Source organism: Belonocnema kinseyi, chromosome 2, assembly GCF_010883055.1.
Source record: "Belonocnema kinseyi isolate 2016_QV_RU_SX_M_011 chromosome 2, B_treatae_v1, whole genome shotgun sequence".
Taxonomy (NCBI): Eukaryota; Metazoa; Arthropoda; class Insecta; order Hymenoptera; family Cynipidae; genus Belonocnema; species Belonocnema kinseyi.
The window spans coordinates 40,343,936-40,366,934 of NC_046658.1; the positions used below are offsets into that span (position 1 = coordinate 40,343,936).

Below are 22,999 nucleotides of genomic sequence, written 5' to 3' on the forward strand. Positions count from 1 at the left end.
CACCGATATCACAATTCATGCATTTCTGCGCAGACGCCGGACGACCTCTGCTTCCTGTCTGTGCGCGCGCTGTTTAAATCAGCTGAACAAATATTTTTTTTTTGTAATACTTAAGATAAAAGATTAAGGATAAAAGTTTAGGTATAAATTCTGATGAGGTTTACGAGGAAAAGAAAGGGTGACTACAAAAACGAATCAACAAATAAAAATTATTAAATTTTGTATTACTTACGCAACATTTTAATCTCTCATTTATTTCTAAATGATACGCTTATTTTTCTCTTCTTAATTATTTTATATACTTTTATTCGAGCAAATATATTCCAGACAAGGTTATAGCGAGATGGGGATGGAGGTCAACAGTAATTGATCCCCCTTACCGAAATTCTTGAAATATATACACTATTAGATAAATCTTTATCAGGTTTAATATACATGTGTGTAAAGAAAATATGCACGACCGCTACTGAAATGTAACATACATTGGTGTAGTGAATTTAATCAGGGGCGCCCGGGGGGGGGGGGGCAGTGGGCACAAAATCTGGCGACGTTTTGACGACATCGTTACGACATCTTTACGACAACTTGACGACATACTATGTCCATGTCGTTACAGTGTGTTTACGATATCGTGAAGACATTGTCCGATCATACGACATATTTACGATATCGTAAATACGACTTAACGACATGGACATAGGATGTCGTAAAGTTGTCGTAAAGATGTCGGAACGATGTCGTAAAGACGTCGCCAAATTTTGTGCCCACTGGGGTCGGATGGCCGCCCGACCTGTTTTCAAGGGGGGGTCCCGAAAATTGGGAAATATATTGTGTAAATAAATTAACTAAAAATGCACGAAGAATAAGGGAAAATAATTAAGTAAAGAAAGTGAAATATAAAAAACGTGCACAAATCCATAATTCGCACGATTAAATTTATATTTATCAACAGGTTCCCGAATATTACATATGAGAGCACCATTTCGTAAGTATATTTGAATTTATAAATGTATAAAAAAGAATGCTTCTAATATATCCCTTTCTGTATGCTAGCATGAATAAAACGGGTACCAAAAATGCCATTTGGAGAAAAAGCAGATCAGAGTTAAATAACTAATCATTATTTTCAAATTGGCAATTATAAATGTCTAACTTATCATTAGGCTAGCCATGTGCTCGAATCAATACATAATTTTTCAACCTATAATATTAATTTTAATTATTTTCAGATTTTAAAATCACTTTCGAGTCATTTAAACATTTATCTTATTTCGATCTCCATATTTTACAATATTATAATAATAAAAACTAAATAATGAATAAACGCTGTTTCCAAATGTTTTCAAAACATTAAAAGTTTTTCAAAAATTTGTAAAAAGACAATGCTTTAATTGAGTAATATTTAAGATATTTTCGATCCATCCTCCCACCACTTTAGGAAATCTGTACCCCTCAGTAGAAGTTTATACTCCTCGGGGTGAGTGCCGCTGTGTAGAATCTTAAGGGCATGTGACACAGCTAAATACCTATATTACCGACCTCACTTTTTCAGTTCACTGAATTTTTTTTTGAACCTATGAATTTTTTTTGTAAATAAAATATAGAGCTGAAACTTTGGAAAATGTATTAGAGCACAATAAAGTACGTTTAGGTACTGCATTTTGTTAGGAACTTAACTGAAAATTATTTCATCTTTTTTCTGAACCTCGATATTTTTTGAACGTTCGAACTATTTTTATACATAAAATATCAGTCTTAAACTTTGAAAAATGCAAGAGCCGAAAGAAAACTACGTTTAAGTACAAAGCTTAATAATAAAAGATGTAACAAAAAATTTCTACTATCAATTCCATCGGCATCAGCTGGTAATGTTGTACACGAAAATACGAACCCTCTTGCATTTCTCAAAGTTTGAGACCGATATTTTATGCATAAAAAAAGTTCGAACGTTCAAAAAATGTCGAGTTTCAGAAAAAAGATAAAATAATTTTCAGTGAAGTTCCTACCAAAATTCAATACCTAAACGTACTTTATTGCACTCTAATACATTTTCCAAAGTTTCAGCTGGATATTTTATTTACAAAAAAAGTTCTTAGGTTCAAAAGAACATTCAGTGAACTGATAAAGTGAGGTTGGTAATATAGGTATTTAGCTGTGTCACATGCCCTTAAGTAATTTTTGAATAACTGATAAAAATAAGTCATTCACGTCCTAAAAATTTGAGTGTTTAATATTTATGCGAAATAGTATATTAGAGTTTTAATCTCAAATTATTTGCAATGTAATTTGATGTCTTATACGTTTTTCGATCCTTATTGTAGTAGAAATTTATCATCATTGTTATCATTTTCGTAATCGCTCTTATTCTTTTTTTTGCTCATCAAATTGTTTTTTCTCAAACAGTGGGGTGGGGGGGGGGGCTGCCTGAAGTAGATCCGCCCGACCTGATTCAAATAGGATTGGCGCCACTGAATTTAATATACATGCATTTTAAATTTAATATACAGGTCGGTATGGTACTATGCGTGAAAAATAAAAGTACGTGCTTTCATTTGTTTAAATCTTGTCAAATATTCGCAATTAAATTAATAATCTAGACATTTTCGACTGAACTGTTATAAATTTACATTGAAAGTGCAATGTACGGTTGGAACTTTTTCCTATGTTAGCGCTTAACGGTAAAAATTTAATTCGAATACTGTTGATTGTATAGTTTAAGGGCATGCTCTTCGTGACAACGTGACCAAACTAGTCCCCGGATATGAGCTTTTTTTTGTGTTCACTGTGTCCAAACGGATTGAAATATCGTGTTTAAAATTTTACAGATTAAATAAAAAGCACTAAAGAACGTTTGTATACATCAATATGTTTATAGTTTTAAAGAAAGTTTATTTATAAATCGATGAAATAGGATATTACCATTCGAGTTATAGCACTTTGCAGATATTTTTTGTTTGATGCATTTCGGATTCTTTGATGTATATTGAGCATTGACACCAATTTTGAACTAAATCGTTGAAACTTTAAAAAAAATTAATGTAAGCAATAAAATTTGCACATTCGTTGCAAACCAACAAATAAGTATCTGCATACACGTAACCTATAATTATTTTTGGAGCATTTTTAGCGATTTCTAACGGAGAGAAAAAGAAAATTTGAAGGTCGATAAAGTCGAGATCCCGTGACTAAGTTAATTCATAAAATTTGTGTGTGGAGAATGAAATGATTTTCATTTTTTTCGATCCTCACTGCGTCCGTACGGATTGATTTGTCGTGTTCAGGATTTGGGAAGTTATACCGAAAGGACTAAGGAACGATTGTATATATCAAAATGTTTATAATTACGAAGAAAGTTTTCTAATGAAATCTCTACCGATAGAAATCTCTGAGTATTCTCTAGCGAAATAGCCTGGCCCATTTGAGACTATAAGCAGAGTCGATTTGAAACGATTTCGTCTCTGAGATAGCCGGAGAGATTTGGGTCTTTTCAAGGTCCTTTTAGTGGTCCTTTTAAGAGTTGTGCGACGGTAATATAATGTTCCTTTTGTATTCGTCACGTACCGGGGGGGCAGAGTTATTTACAGTAGTTGGCCGTCGCTAATCCGACCTTCCCTTTTCAAATTTCTCTTCAAATTATTAACACTTGTTGGTAAATTAATTTTTAATTAATTTAATTTACGAGAAACGTATTAATTCCAATTTTAAGCATTTTAAAAAAAAGTTAGACATCTGAAATCATCGAAACCCGTAGATTCCGAATTATTATATTTTAGGCTGTTAACTATGAAAATTAAAAAATCTACTTCTAAATTTTAATTCGAAAGCTTAACAACGGACCCTTGAGTGTCGGCTACTCTATTGATATAGCCTCTCTGCTTGTTATTTATGACCGAATTCTTATTTAAAGCCTTTAAGGGGGGCGGCCCATATAACGGCTTCAAAAAATCTTTTTTTTGTTTGCCTAAATAGAAGCTAGTCGTCCCAAAAACATGCTGACATCTTTACGACAACTTTACGACATCCTATGCCCATGTCGTGTCGGTGTCTGCAATAGCATAGACATCGACAGATCATACGACTTATTTACGATATCTTCAAGACACATTAACGACATGGGCCCAGGATGTCGTAAAGTTGTCGTAAATATGTCGTAAGGATGTCGTAAAGACGTCGTCAAACTTTGTGTCCACTGGGTAACGATATTGCCTTTTTTTCAACATGTAGATCTTTAAATGCGTTTTTCTCAGTTTCATATTTTTTAAAACTGCCCGCAAGATAACTCAAAATGTATTTGACCGATTGAGTTCTCCTGGCATACACACATAGTTGAAATGATTGTCTTCTGTGCGAAACTCTCTGAACTGGAAAACAAAATTTTTAAACAAATATTTTTTAAACAATTTCATGCAAATTTTTGGGTGAAAATCAAGCTTCTTTAAACAGACGCCATTTTGTCAAAAATTATTATTTTTTAATTTTTTTGGGTTCAAATAGAAGCTATGAGTATAAAATTCATAAAACTTTTTTGCTTTTTCGTTTCAGACGAATCTGTGAGAAGCTAGAATGCGGGCAGTTTTGCATCTCCCGTCTGAACATGTTTGACATCTGCCCTTAGAATAAAAAATTTAATGGTTAGTTCAAAAGTGCCTTAATAAACCATAAAAATTTTGGAAAGATTCGTTATATTCTTCCTCGTATTCTTAATACTCAAAAAAATTCCGAAAAATACGCTTATTTTTTAGGTGTTACATGTGTCGCCCCCCTTAAGGAGGTACTTACTGAGTTGAAATCTGGCAACATTTTGATCATGTCGCCGGTGACATGAATCAACGGCTGACTGAGGTCTACATTGATCGCGCCTCGCGATGCTGCCAGAATGCGATAGTCAACGTTCAGAAGCGCAAGTTTCGTAATGAATTATTTTTTTCATGTATATGCAGGAACTAAATAGTTAATAATATTTTTGCACCTCAATTTTGAAATAGTTGTTTTTCATTAAAAAAATTATCAATAATATCTTAATGGTGGTTACTTAGATATCAGTCAGTAAAGAGCTCAAAAACGCCATCTCTCATAAGACGCAATTTTAAATATGACGAAATTGAAAACGTTAATAACTTATTTATAAAGTACCCTAGGCTTCTGAGATTTTAACTGAGTAATCTTGGTCATCATATTTAGAGATCGTGAAAGCTTGGTTGAAATGGTAATGGAAACGCTTGTAGCGATGGTACCTCCTTAAAACATTTAAAAGAACTACCTGAACCTATAAATATATCTACTTGAGTGCCTGCGGAGAATTTCTCTGAGCTTCTCTGACCCTAGAGAATATTTAGAATATACTCAGAGATTTCTATCGATAGGGAAACCCTACACTTAAACCAAAATTACAATTTCTACAAGTAATAACAAAAGCTCGCCAAATTTTTACAAGAGATAGATTTATTTATTAGAGAGCACGTGATGACAATTAAAATTCAAAATTTTGAAAGAACTCAAGATGGCTGCCCAAATTTTTTTTCAAACTCATTATTTCTTTGTTGCTCGGTGTCAACCCAGTGGGCACAAAACTATGAAAATCCCAAGAACGTCCTTGGATCCTAGGACGTCCTATGTCAGGCAAATCAACGTCTGTAAGACGTCCAATCTCCTGAAGATGGCCTAAAGACGTCTTAAAGACATGGGCGTTCTCGAGACATCTTTCGTACTGACATTAGACGTTTTAAGAGCATCCCTAGGATGACTAAAAGACATGTTATAAAAGACGTCTCAGGGATGTCCCAAAGGCGTCTCTAGGACATCCTTAATTTTTTTGTCGACTAGGAACTTTTCAGTTATAATCAAAAACTCGTATTGACCATGCTTTTCGTTTTACAATCTTCAAATTTTAAATAAAAATCAATTGTTATGTTACAAACTGCATTTATTTCATAGTTTGCTTAAATTTCTAAAAATTATGTAACATTTTGAAAATAGTAAGGAGGCGCCTTTTTTACTTTAGTGAAAATTTCGAAATATACTTCCAACCATGCACTTTGTAACAATGCAATTGATTTTTCTTAAAAATTTGAAGATCTTTTGAAGAAAATCATAGAAAATGCGAGTTTTTGAGTATTTCATAAGCCGTCATTTTTAATTTTTCAAAATTTTTACTTTCAAGCACTACGAAATGTTTTTTTTTTTAATCATAAAGCCTTCTAATTGTCACCTGAAAAATTGTCACCGAGAAACAAAGAAATAACCCAGAGGACGCAAAACAATGAACATCCTAAGAACGTCCTTGGGACGCTCCTAGGACGTCCTATGTCAGCCCAATCAACGTCTCTAGGACGTCTAATGTCCTAAAGATGTCCTACAGACGTATTAAAGACTTAGGACGTTCTCGGGACATCTTTTGTACTGACATTAGACGTCTTAAGAGCATCCCTAGAATGTCCAAAAGACAAAATGGATGGCCATTTTGTGATTTTTTCAAATAAAATTTTTTTAGCGTATATATAATTTTTCAACATAGTTTAAAAATGTTAATTGTACTGAGCAAAAGGATTTCGATGAAATATAAAATAATTAACTGTATTTGAAATTTTCCGTAACTTCTCCCCATGCTAATAGCATGAGAAACTTTTGAGTGCTTTGGGCCACATGTTGCTCAAGTAAAATTATTCAAATTTTTAACTTCTTCAAACAAATTACATATGTCAGGAATAAAAAAAATGGTTAATTTCGAATATCTGATTCTGAGATCACCAATTTCTAAATTATTTATTTTTTGAAGTTTGAAACTTTTACTTGCTTACTTACAAAAGTCTTTTACTAATAGATCACCGACCCCAGTTCCATAGAATATAGACCATTTTTACGTTCATTTCAAGTTCCTGAGACTCCGAGACTTTGAAAGATAAATTTACGATCCGGGAAATCCAGTTACAGTTTATAGCGTTTTAGAAATGTTGAATATGACATTTTATACTCCATCTATTGCCATCTATTGATTTTTATGTTTCTTTGTTTGGTTAAAGTTGGGTTTCATTCTGTCTTAAAATCAAATTCTAAATATTGTGCAAATGGCTCTTTTAATACTAACTAGAAACATTTTCTGTGCGACATATAGGTAGTGTGGCACCGCCAGTCCTCCAACCACACCCCAAAAATCGCCTACACCACTGGGTCAGTTGTATAAATTGATCTCACCCTACCGACTCAGTGGGCACAAAATTTGGCGACGTCTTTACGACATCGTTACGACATCTTTACGACATCTTCACGGCATCCTATGTCCATGTCGTTTCGGTGTCTTTGCGATATCGTAAAGACATTGTCAGATCATACGACTTATTTACGATATCGTCAAGACACCTTAACGACATGGTATAAAGGCTTTATAATGGCCTTTTCGAAATTGAAATAAGAATTCGATCATAAATAACAAGCAGAGAGGCTATCTCAATAGAGTAGCTGACACTCACTATATAAGCGTACTTTGTTAAGATTTCGGATTAAAATTTAGAAATAGACTTTTTTAAATTCAAAGTTAACAGCCTGAAATATAATAATTCGGAATCTACGAGTTTCGATTATTTCAGATATCTATAATTTTTTTTAGATGTTTAAAATTGGAATGAATATAACGTATCTCGTATTAGGAATGAGATACATCAAAACAGACAACATTTTTAAAATTAACTCCAAAATAGTATATTAGTATATATAAGTTATAATTATGAAATATGTATAATGAGAAAATTTATCAATAAAAAAAAGTGTTAATAATTTGAAGAAAATTTTAAAAAGGGAGTCGAGTTGGTGACAGTCAACTACTGTAAATAACTCGGCCCATCCGGGACGCGATGAATACAATATAGGACCATTATATGACCGTCGCATCACTCTTAAAAGGACCCAAATCTCTCAAACCATCTGTAGAGACGAAATCATTTAAATCGCGTCTGCAGATAGTCTGAAACGGGCCAGGCTTTTTCGACAGAGAATATTCTGAGATTTTCCATCGATCGGCCCGGTAGGGCAATTCACTGTAATCGTCGAAATTTATAAATGCACTCTACAAATGAGAAGCAATAACAATTAATTGTACATGATTAAGAAGGCCATTCAAATTAAACATTTTTGATTTAAAAACAAAATCAAATAATTAAACTTGATTAAAAATGTTAATGACTTTATAAAGCGTTTAAAATTGAAATTGTTAAATTAGTGTTTTTGAAATTCATCAACTTTTGAGCAAATTTATAGGTATTTTCACTTCAACCACCAGCTAACTTCACTCCGTTGGATGCTGAGGGGGAAACAATAGACCAAATACATGGGACAAAACTTTACTTTTGTAATATTGTCGTAATAATGAATAATAATTATTATTCATTATTATGACACCTTCGGAAAGTTTTAAAGTCGTGTAAAATGTTTGCCGCTTTGAACGTTCGAAGGACGCTCCAAACATAAACTACCGTTATTGTTATTATTATCAATAAATAACGTGTAATTCGTAAGTGATAGGTCTAAATTTATGTTAGTTTGTGATATGGATATCATATTAACATATTATAGTTTATAGTATATGCGTTACTCAAAAATGACATCCTTTTTAAACTATCTTTTACGGTTTACGAGATAATTTTGGTTAAAAAGAAGAATAACGGAAGGTTCCCCGCGGGTCCCAGTGGAACGCGTTCCTAGAGTGTTCCAAAAGCGGCGGACATTGTACTCTCTAAATATGAATCAGTAAAAAATTCACTGATTAAAATAGTAGTTAGACATTTCACTGATTAATCAGTGATTTCGGACTTATTCACTAATCAGTTCAGTAACTTCAGAGTAACCCAGTGGGCAAAAAATTAGGCGACGTCTTTACGACATCGTTACGACATCTTTACGACAATTTTACGACATTCTATGTCCGTGTCGTTACGGTGTCTTTACGATGTCATAAAGACATTGTCAGATCATACGATGTTTTCACGATATCGTAAAGACGCCTTAATGACATGCACATACGATATCGTACAGTCGTCGTAAAGATGTCGTAGCGATATCGTAAAGAAGTCGCCAAATTTTGTGCCCACTGGGAAATCATGTGAAGCATAACCTTTACATTTTTAAGTTAAGCGTTGTTGTAATCTTTTACTTAAGTATCAAGAATAATTCCTTAATGATATAAATTTTTTTATTTCCGGGCTGTAAGTCTGCTGAATTGACTGCGGGATAAATATACGCTAACTCGTATAGGAAGTGCTTACTTTAACGGATTTGTACATGACATATCTTGAAATTAAAGTAATATGTGAAGTTGTTTGTCATTTAAAAGCATTGGAATTTTTCATTTTTTTAAATATTTGATCATATTTATGGATTTTAAATGTTTACTATGATTCTTTGTTTGAATGTACTGAAATTTTATTTTATTATGATTTTTCAATTGACATCGTGCAGTGGTGCCAACCCTCAAAAGTGATTATTTCACTAGTTCAATTAGTAACCTTTCACTGATTGTCAGTGACCCATTTCTAGAGTTTTGAATCAGTGAAATTTCACTGATTCAGATTTATAGAGTAGCCGTTTATTGATACGTATTTAAAACCTAACTATTTCATTATTTAACTGCTTCAACAAAATTGGAAGCATGCAAACTAAACAATTCTGAAAAAGCATTAAAAAATGTATTCTGGAATAATATGGATTGAATATCATAAATCGATAAAGTCAAATATATTTTTCAACGTGAATATTTATTTGAACTATTTTAGGAGAAAAGGTTTTTTCTCCTTTTTCCGGCTTCTCAGGGATGATTTCTCGTTGTGGTCATCATATTCAATGTGCGATTGGTCGTCAATTTCGTGCGCAGAAGAGTTCCACTGGGTCACGTGTCAAATATGAAATATCAACAACCTTAAAATCGGCAAAGTGATCTTTTTGAGACAAATAATAAGTCTTTTATTAGGATGACCGGAAAATATATAATATACAGAATACATGTCAAGTGGAACTAGGCGTTTCTGTTTATTTAAAAGAACCACATTTCTATAATAAAATACTTTGTAGGAATGCGCGCGCACGCCGGCAAATTTCAGTTTGCGCATTTCATCGAAGTCGCTCACACCACATTTCGTCGGTGTTGTTGCCAGAGCCAGACGCACGCCGCCACCCGCACGAGAGAACACGTTGCGCAGTTTTTGTTTAATCTCGCGAGTGGAATGTAGTGATTTTAATTCTCGGCATTTATTCACTATTTATAGAATTCATTTTTTTAAGTAATTTTACTAACCTTATTCCTTATTTGATATTGAGTTCGAAGGCGCTGTTAAAAGGTACTTTCCAAGAGATCTTTGAGCGAAAAAAATCTTACAACCGGTGCCATGACTATTCTTTTGTTTCATTTCGATTAAATCAATGGTAGATGATGCTGCAACACGTGGTTGATTTTTTTGGGAAAATTTCTTCTCTTATCAGTTTTAAATTAACGTACATTTTCTTTTTTATTATTTAAAGACATGGCATTCTTATCTGCTGGTGTAGCAGATTATTCCTCTAACGAACGGGTACCGAAAGCAGATAACCTATCAAATGGATTCAGGTGAGAACATTATTTTTATGAAATCTTGCGATTTCCTCATTGAACTTAAATTGATTTTTTTATCTTCATGTACATGTTCCCAATACACCCTACACAAGGGGCAATTTTTTGTACTGCTATGAAAATAAACATTTTGTCTTTGTTCATAAATATAAAATTGTGTTATATATACATATTATGTGTATATAGAAATTCTTTATGTATAACCGAAAACAAAGAGTTTAGTACAGGAATGCCTGATTCGCAAATTCTCGGAAAGAGCATGGAGAATTAAACTTATTTATTTTCTAGGTTAATTTTTACCATTTTTAAGATAACCCAAGCTGCACATTTTTTACTTCAATAATACAGAAAATTAAAAAGCGTACATCTTTTTTATTTTGTATTATGCATGCACATGTTCTAGTAATTTTGGCCGTTTCGTTATTAACGTTATTCGTATAATGTAACTTGAATAGAAGGAAGAATGAAATATTGATCATTTTGGTTCATGTGGCCTAAAAGAATAAATATTTCATGTTGAATAATTTCAGGTTGAAAAAGTTAACGTTAAATGCATTTTACAATGAATAATTTTTAATTCATCTATTTAAAACTAAAGCCTTTGTATTATTCCACGGTTCCAAATATAAATCCTTTAAAATTAATATATTAATTTATATTTAGGGTCTGGTCCTAAAGTTGTATAATTATGAAAAATGTTTTTTGTTGTAAATCATTTTTTTTTGCTTTTTTTATAATTATTAAAGTTTAGGGCCAGACCCACCTTTCTTTGTGTTTCTTATTTATTATCCCAAATTTTCATCTCGATGTGGCGCTTCGTGTTAAAATAAGTTGGGAAATAAGAAAGGTGGCGGTAAGGTAGGAATCTGGTCACGTGACCCACTCGTCACATGGCCTTAAGGGCATGTTTTTTTTATTGAAGAAAATACCACTGGAAGTTTTCTTTCCCAACTTACGTCTACACGGAATGAGATATAGGTTAAAAATTTGGCACGATAAATAGAAGGCATGCAAGAATTTGTCTCTGGTCCTAAATAATTAGAACAATGAAAAAAGTGTTTTTTTTTTAATTTCTATTTTGGAGGAATATCCATTGTGCTGTCTTCAAACCCTGCAAGCAATTTGCAATGTTGTCAATGGGCTAGTTATGAGGTTTATATTTATCAAAGTGGGACAAAACAACTAATGTTTGCACTTGAAATGCAAATAAACATATTTGGTCTGACATACGTATCAGTCTGTTATCAGCTGTGTCAAAGCAGCATTAGCGCAGCGAGTAGACAACTTCGAACTTCTAGGGTCTGTGGGTAAAACAGATTGCATGATTACCGTAAGAGAAAGTTAAAAGTCAAACTTCTGCTGTAAAACCTAAATGTGTCCGTCGATAATCATTACTTGCATAAATAAACTTTTTTCTTCCTCCAACTCTTTGCAAGGCCACAAACTATCCTTTAATATTTATTAACATTTCCCGAAAAAAATGTCCGCGTTATTTAAACTTTTATTTTTCAATATGGGTGAAAAATATTGATCTTAGGGCTGACTTGATCAGTTGTTACACTCATCGCATGGCCTTAAACCGCACCGGCGGATGTCTACCAGCGTGTATTGTACACGGATTATATCTGTGATTCGTTATAGTTTATACCAAAAGCGTGGTTGCCTAGCAAGGTGATTACGGTTGGGTGCATAAACCTGTTTCTAAAATTCATTGTGGTCTCCTATTACGTATTTTCAGTTCAAATACACTTATATAGAAAAAATTAGCTTTTACGAAGATATTCGCAAAATAGGGCAAAAATGAAAATAGGGCAATCAAGGAAGTGAAGTTAGCTGTTGATTGAAGTGAAAATACATAATAAGGATCTAGCGTCGTCCTATCTGTAATTTTTTTAATGAAAGGCGCGCGCTTGTAGCAGGGTAGGGTGTATATGGGTTCAAAAGGGACAGATCGATAAATATTTTTAAGTTTATTTCCGTTTCATATAAGGCTCTTGCGTCGTTCTACCCGTGATTTTTTAAAACCAAATGTGCGGATTTCTAACATGGTGTATAAGAATTTTCTTTGTCCGGAATTTGAACTTTAAAGATAGAATTTTTCAGATTCCAGTGTTTTTGTCTGGATAATAAATTTAAATTTTTTCTTTGAAACAGGTAATTTCTATAAAGAAGTATAATTTTCAATTTCAAACTGGGAATGTCCGTAAAGATTATAATTTTTACTTCGGAACAGGAGATTTCTGTAAAGGGATATACTTTAAGTTTAAACAATTGTGCAAGGCATTTTCGTTCAGAATTATTATTTGACTTGGGGCATAGCATTTTTCACGTGGAATGGTCTTTTTGGAAAATAATTTAATTCCCGAAATAAAAGAAAGGAATTTAAAGAACCTGTTCAAATTCATAGTAATTATTTCAGGTTGCACAGTATTCCCTTTTTTTCTGTATTTCTCCCGTTTTGAAGAATGGGGATGTTGCATGAAATGAGATAAAAAGATATTTTGATTCTTTAGTAACTCATTTTATTCCAAGAAGGAAAAATTTTGTATTAAATAAGAAACATGTTTTTTTTTCTTAATAAAGATTGAATATTATTCCTGTTCGCGGCATTTTTCGTCAAAAGCATAGATTGCCTATATCTTTGTGAATTAATTCTTCGCGGGAAAGTTCAAACTATCTAAGTAATGAAAAATAAAAAATAAAGTAAAGATGGCTTCTAAAGATAAATTTCAAAGTTTAAATTTCTCTGAATGGCCTTCATGTATTATTAATAAATAATAATGAATAATAAATACGAAGAAAGTAATTGAAATAGTCTGCCTAAGTAGCTTCTTTCAAAATTCTATGTACGGTTTTTCATCATAGTACTCAGACACTCACACAGTTTATCCCTATGACTTTTTTCTATAAAAACAAAATTATCAGAGTTAGAGCATTTTCAAAATCCAAAAAAAAAAAATAAACTAAAATGAACATTTTAAGCGAAACAACTCATGGTATGAAAAAAACTCAAGAGAAGAAAAACGTTGCTTTTTGAAAGTCCTACAAGATTATGATAATAACTTTTTTAATTTGGTCGAAAAGGTGAACATTACAAATTTGATCGTACCAAAAATGATAAAAAAATCCAAAAATTCCATTTTTTGGTCAAACTATGCAAACTATACGAAAAAAATGAAAAAGCTAAAATTGCGCAACTAAAGATTAAAAATAAAGAAATTAAATTTTTGGAACAAGGACAGAAAAGATGAAAGAGGGCATAGGATCCTATATAGGTTTCTGTATTAGACCCTATGCAGACGCGCAGCAGTTTTTATTTAATCGTAAAGCACAAGATTAAAAATAAAAAAATTATAAAAACAAGGAAATAAGAATTAGTATGATTCAATTTTTATGCATATTATGAATTGTAATGATGTACATTTATTGAAATGATCCATGTTTCAGCGCAGCTTAGAATACAATTTAAAGCAAAATAAGAAACAAATATAAAAATAATCATGATAAATACAGTTTACTCTTTATTTTGCAATTATTTAATAAGCAATCCTAGGCAAAGTTACATAAAAAATGTATTATGTTTGATATAAAAGTGTTGTGTATAATGTAAAAAAGTTGACATGTTGGACAAAATAGAGTGCGAAGCAGGAAATACGTGATGAGAATATGTTCGTTAAAGCCGAAAGAGCTTCAACAAAAGAGAATTCAAAATGAAAAAATTATAGTTGTTGGTCCGTTGAACTTTGATTTTAAAAGGTCTGTGCACGAATGCAAGAGAAATGCAAAGACCAAGCGCCGAATGCGATTGCCATCAGTCGGGTGCCGTAGGTGCGCTCAAACTATCCAGCTAAGCTCTTTTAACGAAAGAGAATTCACAATAACACAATTACAGTGATGAATGTTTTCGAGTCTTAATTTTTAAAGGTTTGCGCAAGAATGTGCGCAAATATAAAGACAGAGCGCATATCTAAATTATATGTGTATATATATATATATATTTTTTTTTTTTTTGAACACAAAGTTAAGAATGTTTTCAAATGAAAAGAAATAGTGATGTGCTCTGTCCATTTTAACAGAACTAATTTTATGAAAAATACTTTCAAAAATCTTTAAATGAGTGTTGCATTAAGCAAATAGAAAATACGTGATTTTTGTTGATATTTATAAAAATTCTATATTAATCAAAAAGCAATGTTTGGCACTCCGTTCTATTGTAAAACTCTGTGTAATTACTTCTTAATACTTCAACAATTTAATTGCTGAATTATATTTTTGTTTTGAGTTAAATGAAATGTATAAAAGTAAATCTAATTCATTTTTATACTCCAGGCGGCACAAAATGAGAGTTTTAAGTTTAAATCAACGCCTTCACTTTTAATTTAATTTTCAATCCTTTAAAGTTTAAATTGATAAACAACAACAAATTTTGAGGGCTTGAATTAAAAAATTGTATTCAGCACGATAAAATTTGTTAAACTGAACAATGACTGGGATTTTGTTTAAAGATCTTTCATGGCTTGAAAATGATTTCTTCTGTTGCAGCGAAAGAACTGAATACAAACTCTACGTGTCTAATTTGCCACCCGAACTAAATGAGGTATTTTGATTAAATGCTCAATTTTTTTTTATAAATAAATATGTAGTCTAGTACCTTGTCGTATAAAGATATGCCTAACCCTACCTGTAATGTAATTTACTATTATTCATTTAATTCAAGGATGGCATCCATCAAATTTTTAACTCATATGGTGAGGTTACTGGCATCTTGTCGCCTCGCGATGCTGGTTGGGCGTACGTGACATACAGAAATCACCGCGAAGCAGTCCTTGCAATTGGAAAATTGGACGACAAAAGTCCTTTACATTTAAAAGTTGAGTTCTCAAAGGAGAGAAAAACGAGAAATGTTCAGGAATGGAAGAGACAAAATGTGTTGGATTCCTCACTACCAATGGAAACTACCAAAGCGCCTGACTTTAGAGACTCTGGTGGTTTCAAGTATGTTTCAGACATTAGATAAATTAAAGTTTGAATCAAGAAACTAAAAACATAATTTTCATTTTATAGTCACCGCAGCAATGTGCCTTATAGAAAATTGGACATACCTTTGCCGGAAAGACTGCGTTCTCGACATATTGTTTCTCCATTTGATGACCAGGATGAGATCCTTTATCCAATAGAACACGATCCCAGGATTTTAAATCCATTTGAAAATCCGCTTCCATATCCTGAATCAAACTTACTATGGACCAGGTTCGTAGTAATAATTTTAATTGATATTCAATTCTAATCAGCCAGTGATTTTTATTTTTAAATGAAATGACTGGAAGATCTTTTTTTTTAACAAGTCGAATTTCAAATTGATAGATATAAGAAGGTTGGGATTTCAAATAAGCAACGCGCTATTTTTGCGAAAATAAGATTATTGGCTCAAACCAAAGCTTTTTATATTATTTTTTGTCATTTTTCTGTACACAAACAGCTACCAGTGTATTTTGTTAGAAATAAAATTTTTTTCTTACATTGAAAATGGTATTATTAACCATCGTCGAAAGTTGAGAGAACTTAGCTTCAAACTGAAAAAAAGTTTCCCTCTTAAATTCTCGAAATATAATAATTTTCAATCTAATATTTCATACCTTAATTCAGCACTGGTGTATCTTGGAAGTAAGTTTTTTTCTTGTTATATATATCGAAGCTGTTTATTATACAATAATTTATGAAATTGTTATTCTTATGATGTTATAGAGGACGGCTTGCAGTCACTGATGACGGTAGGCGCCACGTTCACATGGGTCGCGGGTATGCCATGTATAAGATCCCGGAACCATATCACCCGCGAATCGAAGACAGTATTTCTGCTGTGTATGAAACACGTTCAAACGTTAGTATTTCAAATTGAGTTTTATTTTACTTTTGACTAGTAAATTTTATCGTTTTCGAAAGGTGCCTCTAATTTTGTAAATTTTGAAGTGAGTTTGCAAAACTTCAACAAACTTCAAAATTTATTTCCGGTCGAATCTAAACTAGTGCTTTGAATCGTCAAAGGTTTTCAATTTTCTTCGGACTTTTTTTAAATCATACAGAGGGGTTAACTGCTGTAGTCAATTCAGGTGTACACCCATTTCTGAATTATTTTGAATTCTAGTTAACTTTTTTAGATAATTGAAATACTGAATTATTTGAATTGTATTCAAACCTATAAATTATTTTGGGGGATTTAAAATTTTTTCAAACGCTTTAGTTTTTATTTCACGATTTCATTTGTTCTTCAAAATATCTTGTGGTTAATCCTCTAAATTGAAGGGATTAAAAACCAGGAATGAACTTCTGCAAAGCGCGTACCTCCGATTAATTAAAAACAGTATATATCTATTTTAATGCGCTGATAATGAATATGCTAGTGAAAAAGCCCACAAATTATATGTCAATGGTGAAACCCATGGATGAAGCATCAGACAAAAGTTGTAGATGCAATAAAAATATACATTTTTGTTTCTGCGGACTTTCCCTCCTTTGATTTATAGTTTATGAGACAATCGCTATTTAAATTTAGTAAAAGGGTTTGACCAAAATTATTTCTGGGACCAGTCACAGGGGTGCTGCATTAACCTCCATAAGTCTTTTGAAAGGGCAAGTGATGTGATCTACATTATTTTTGCGAATTATGGGTTCTCCATGGTTTTCAACATGAAAATCAAATTTGCTGGTATTTTCACCACCATATTTGCAATCAGAGTGTGAAAATATATAAGTATATAGACTTTCAAATTAATTGGAGGTACGCGCTTTTTGTAAGTCTACCCGAATAGGGCTCAAACTTGTTGCTGAACTTACTTTTCAATACCAGATTTTCTCAGAAACTATCAATCTGGAAGCAAAAGTGCAGAATCAAAAATGTATAAATCAATTGGATCTACAATTTTTGTCTAAAAACTTACGAAATTTTGTGTATTCATGGGAAAAATTCAAAAAGCCATTACTTTTATGGGTTTTCCATTGTTTTCAACATGAAAGTCAAATGTGAGGGTATTTTCACTGTCATATTCGCAATCAGCGCGTCAAATTACATAGTATACGAAGTTCGAAATTAATCAGAGGTTATGCGATTTCAGAAGTGCACCTAAAACCAGAAACTATTCAAAATTTAAAGATTTAATTTTTAAAGTTTTCATGTGTGAGTTTTTTATATTTAGAAGCAACGAATTTTTAGGTCTATGACTTCAGAATATTTAAAAGTTTTAAAGGTGAAAAATTTGGAATCTTAACAGCATCCAAATTCCAATTATTTAACAGACTTCAATTACAAAATTAAATGTTTCGAATTCTGAGGGATTGAAAGTTGGGAAGATATTCACTTTAGAAGAAATTTTTATGATATTGCTTCCATAATAGTCTAATAGAGGGAGATTTGTCATGATATATATTTTAAAGTTTACCAGGGTGTCCAGCGACCTTGAAAACCTGCCATTATCCTTGATTTTGTTCCTTTGAATCTTGCTATTGAAAAGTTTTTTATTGATCAAGATATAATAGATCTTTTACTCAATACAGAATAAACGAGATTTCCACGCATTATTTGTTGACTTCACCAATTATTTTATAGATTGCAACGAATAGATTTCAACATTGTGAATAATTCTATAAGTTTCTAATTTAGTGTTCGCCAATATACAATGTTAAAGTATAATTTTTTTACTGTAAGTTAGATTACAAAACATTACTAAAGATTTCAAAAGGTTTTAAAATATTTGAAAGATTTGAAAATATTTAAAAGGATTTTGAACATTATACAAATATTTCACGGATTTCAATGATTTAAAGAAGGCATGTACACCAGATTTCAAAGTTTTTGAAACTTTCAGAAGATTTTAAAGATTTAAAATAGAGCAATGTCGGATGTCAAAAGATTTTAGGCAGATTACAAATATTGTAATGATTTCAAATAAAAGATTTCACAAGAATACGAGAATTCTACATATTTCTTAAAGGGTACAGTACACCATATTTAAACAATTTTAAGCAGGCTTACTGTGCACCCGATTTCAAAGATTTTAACAGAATTCAGTAAGATTTCCAATAATTCAATAATTTCAAGTAATAAAAAAGGTTGCAAAAATAAAGATTTAAGAAAAATTTCACAAATATTTCAAAAGATTTGACAAACATTTTCCAAAGATTTCGAACCTTTCGTAAAGATTGCAAGATTGTCAAAGATTCGAAAAAGACGTGTACATAGGATTTCAAAGATTTTAAAACTTTTAAAAGATTCCAAACAGTTCTAAGATTTTAAAAAAGCTATACCAGATTTCTAAGATCTCAAGAGATTTTAACAGAATAAAAATGTTTTAATACTTTCAAATTGATACAAAAGATTACATAAAAATTTCAAAAGATTAAAACAAATGTCAGAGATTTCAAGGATTCAAATATTTTACGGAAAATTTAAAAAGTTCCCAAAGATTTCACAGAAATCCTTGAAAAGTCAGGTATAAAAAATGGTCAGGGAAATCAGTGAAAAGTCAGTGAATTTTGAAAATAAGTCAGGGAATTTTTTTTAAACCGCTGACGAATCGTCGATCACGGATAGGGCCGTATCAATTCATACGAGTAATCTTGCGCGTGCCTATTTATCTTTTTATGAAAAAGAATAAATGAAAAGCCTATCTTTTCTATGTTATACACATTTAATAAATGTTATAAAATATTAGTATAAAATAATACAAGGCATCAAGGGATGAGTTCTGTATCTGAAACTGTAATTAATCTTTTATAATAAGATTTTAACGAATTCTTTATTTTTGGTAGAAAATGAACTATTTTATTTCAAATGAGCTTTTTTTTATTAAAGATTAATTTACATCTAATATTGATGAATAGCATTTACTACGATTTTGTAGCTCACGTTGATGATAATCGTATTCTTTAAATAATGAACTTTGCATTTTTACATCACAATTTTGATAAATCAATTTAGTAAAACTTTTGAACGCGCATTGTAATAATCAACAATGACCTTATTTGTTGAAAAACAAAATCATGTAATAAGCTTGTTGCCACTTGGTAAACTCTTCCCTGAAAATCTTGGTTAAGTCTCCCCAACATTAGTTCATGCGTTCAATGTCATAAAAATTCAACTCTGGTTAAAAACTTTAATATTTTGTTTAAAATCTTTTATTTTTGTTTTAAGATATCCACCACTACGTTTTCATTGAGAATTCTTTTTTTTAATGCAACTCTTTTTGGTTAAAGATTAATCTTTTTTGTTTGAAAATTTGGCCATTAAGTTTAAAATTTATATTTGTAGGTTGAAAATTTAATTATTTGGTTAAAAGTTAAACTATTCGGTGTCAAATGCAAATCTTTCATTAAAAAGACAAATTTTTAACAAAACCGTTTACACTGAAAATGAAAAAGTTTAATTTTCTGTTTAAAAAAATTAACGATTTTGCAATCAAATAGTTACTTTTTCATCCAAAAATATAACATTTTAACAAAATGGTTAAACTTTTAAATAAGTAGATAAATTTTCAACCAAAAACTAAAAAATATGATTACAATATTTTAAAACAACAACAGCTGAGTTGAATAAAAAATTTTATTTCAAGAAAATTTTTACATTTGTAACCAGAGATACATTTTTAACTAAAACCAAGAAACAATTTTAGTCAAGACATAAAAAAATGCATCTAAATTGTTGAACATTTTCAACAAAAAATTTTAAAAAACTCTTCCCATATAGTTTAAAAATCAAGTAATTGGTTCAAAATTCGTCTTTTTTGTAAAATATTAATCTTAGTGGTTAAAAATTAATCTTTTCAACATAGAATTTTTTTATGACGAAAAAATAGTTTTCTTAAAATTTAATCTAAAAACAACCAAATTTCCTTCCTGATCGATTCAAAGACTTGAATAGCAGAATCTGCTTAATGGTAAATGGATTCGATCTCCTTTGAAATAATTCTTATAACACTTTTTTTTTGTTGAAAATTAATTTTTTTTAACAGAAAATTAAACTATGACATTTTTTGTGAAAAAGTAATTTTTTAAATTAAAGTTTAATCTTTTTAGTTAAAAATCTAATTGTTTAAAAAATTATGGATTTTGTTAAAAATTCGCCTTTTTTAGTATAAAATTAATCTTCTTGTTTAAAAATTCTTCTTGCTAATTTAGGATTTAACCATTTTTTTGACAAATTTTTTTTTTTCAACATTGAATTACTTTCCATTTTTGGTTAAAAGCATATCGATATTTTTAATGGCAATCTGTTTTGGTAGAGAACTCAGCTTTTTTCTAATTGCACTTCTTTAAGTTGTAAATTATTTTTTAAACTAAAAACTGAACTACTTAATTTTTCGTTGAATATTAAGTTCATAATTGAGGCTTCATCTGTTTCGGTTCAAATCGAACCTTTTTGATTGGAAATTTAACTATTTTCTTCAGATTTCTTTTTTTTAAATTTCTATAATGATAAAATCTAGTTATATTACTTTCGATTAAAAAATGATGTTTTTTTTTTTAGATAAAAATCATATATTTGTTTGAAACTTTCTAGATTTTTTAGAAACGTAATATTATTGGTTGAAAATTAATATTTTTCATTAAGTATTGAGTTACTTAAAAAAAGTCCTTCACAGTTTGTCAAAAAACAATTTCTTTAAAAGCAATTTTGATTCTACTATTTTCGGTTGAAAATTGATTAAGAACAAAACTATTAAGTTGCACATTCCTTTTTTTTTGTGTTAAAAATTAAATTCTTTAACTAAAAATTTAAATCTCCCACTTTCGGTAAAAAATTTAAATTTTGAATTACAAATTGATATTTTTGTGTTGAAAAATAAATTATTGGTTTCAAACATCGTCTTTTTTTATGTAAAATTAATCTTCTTGGTTAAAAATACATTTATTTGCTTAAAGGTTCAACTATGTATGTATCATCAAATGCATCCATTTTAGTAAAATTTCAATTAATTTGTTGAAATTTAATTTTTTGTTGTTAAATAATAATTATTTTAACTAAAAATGAATTATCGTATTTCTGGTTTTATATATTTATATTTTTAATAAAAAATTTATCTTTTTTAGTTGAAAACTCCACTATTTGTTTGAAAACTAATCTTTTTGATAAGGGTTCAACTATTTTGTTAAAAATTTATTAAAAATTCAACTGCACAGTTTCAGGATGAAAAATTATATTTTTAATTAAAAATTAATTTTTGCATTTGAAGATTCGTTTCTCTGTTAGAAAATTATTTTTCTTTGTTAAAATCTTATCTTGTTTATTGAGGATTGAACTATTTTCTTGATTTTTTTGTTTGTTAAAAATTAATGTCTAAGGAAATTTTAATTATATCATTGTTAGTTGAAAAGTAATCGTTTTTTTGTAGAGAATTAATGTTATGGATAAAAAATTAATCTGTTTTCTATTATTCTTAGCATAGATGTCCAAATTCGATTATTTTGTCTTAGAATGGAAAAAATGTCTTGCATAATTTACTATAAAACAATTTTAATCGCTGAGAGATTCCGCCAAATAATGTGTAGAACCTGCCTGATTTTAAGTGAATTATAATTTATTTTAAATACTTTTGATAATATTGCTCTTGCATTGAAAATTAATTAAATTGAAAATTCTATTGTTTGTTTAAAACAATTTTTTTAAGTAGAAAATTAATCTGTGTGTTTGAAATATCTTTTTTGTCAAAACTTTTACTATTTGGTGTTAAGTTCATCTGTTTTAATAAAAAATTTTAATAACCTGTAGAAAACTTCATTTTTTGGTTTGAATATTAACTTTTACAAACTAAAAACTGAATTATTCTGTTTTTGTTTAAAATTTGATATTTTTAATTGAAACTTGATCTTTTTTCAATCAGTATTCTAGCTAAATTCAGCAAGTGTTCGGTCTTACGGTCAATGATAAAATCAAAATAAAAGCATCCGAAATAACATGTGAAAAACATATTTATTTCTTTTAAAAAAATCCTCAACGTTTCGACCAACACTGCGGGTCTTCATCAAGAGTCGATATAAAAATCTATAATTTAATAACAAATTGTATGAGCGTAAGCGTTCTAATAATTAGTGTCGTAAAAAGGATATCGGTTTTAACAAAAAAATTTTTTTTAAAGTTATTATATTAAAACATACCTGAGTCAAAAAATAAACAAAAAAATTTTGATTGAAGCCTCTAAGATATTGGAGAGGCTCCAAAATTTATGAAAAATGTCACATAATTGGAACGATGTTTACAGACGGACGATACAAGACTGACTGTTATGAAAAGTCGTAATTACGAAGCTGACAAATATTAATAAACCTCTGATGAAAAGGCGCGCCAAAGCTTGAGAATATAAGATTGAATAAATTAATTTGATTTAAATTAGAAGAATTTAAAAAGAGGGGGGGGGG

General features: G+C 30.4%; 1 protein-coding gene across 2 annotated transcripts in view; it reads left to right on the forward strand.

The window, feature by feature from the left end:
* Positions 1 to 10,155: 10,155 nt before the first annotated feature.
* LOC117167339 overlaps positions 10,156 to 22,999 on the forward strand; it is a 34,307-nt gene continuing 21,463 nt past the window's right edge. The window contains exons 1-6 of one of the 2 annotated variants that reach the window (XM_033352197.1): positions 10,156 to 10,322; positions 10,504 to 10,588; positions 15,134 to 15,188; positions 15,309 to 15,586; positions 15,656 to 15,841; positions 16,337 to 16,472. In XM_033352197.1, coding sequence (XP_033208088.1) covers positions 10,506 to 10,588; positions 15,134 to 15,188; positions 15,309 to 15,586; positions 15,656 to 15,841; positions 16,337 to 16,472 — 738 coding nt within the window. In that variant the 5' untranslated portion in view covers positions 10,156 to 10,322; positions 10,504 to 10,505. Of the gene's footprint in view, positions 10,323 to 10,346; positions 10,589 to 15,133; positions 15,189 to 15,308; positions 15,587 to 15,655; positions 15,842 to 16,336; positions 16,473 to 22,999 lie in introns of those variants that run through there. The other variant, XM_033352198.1, reaches the window with a different exon arrangement.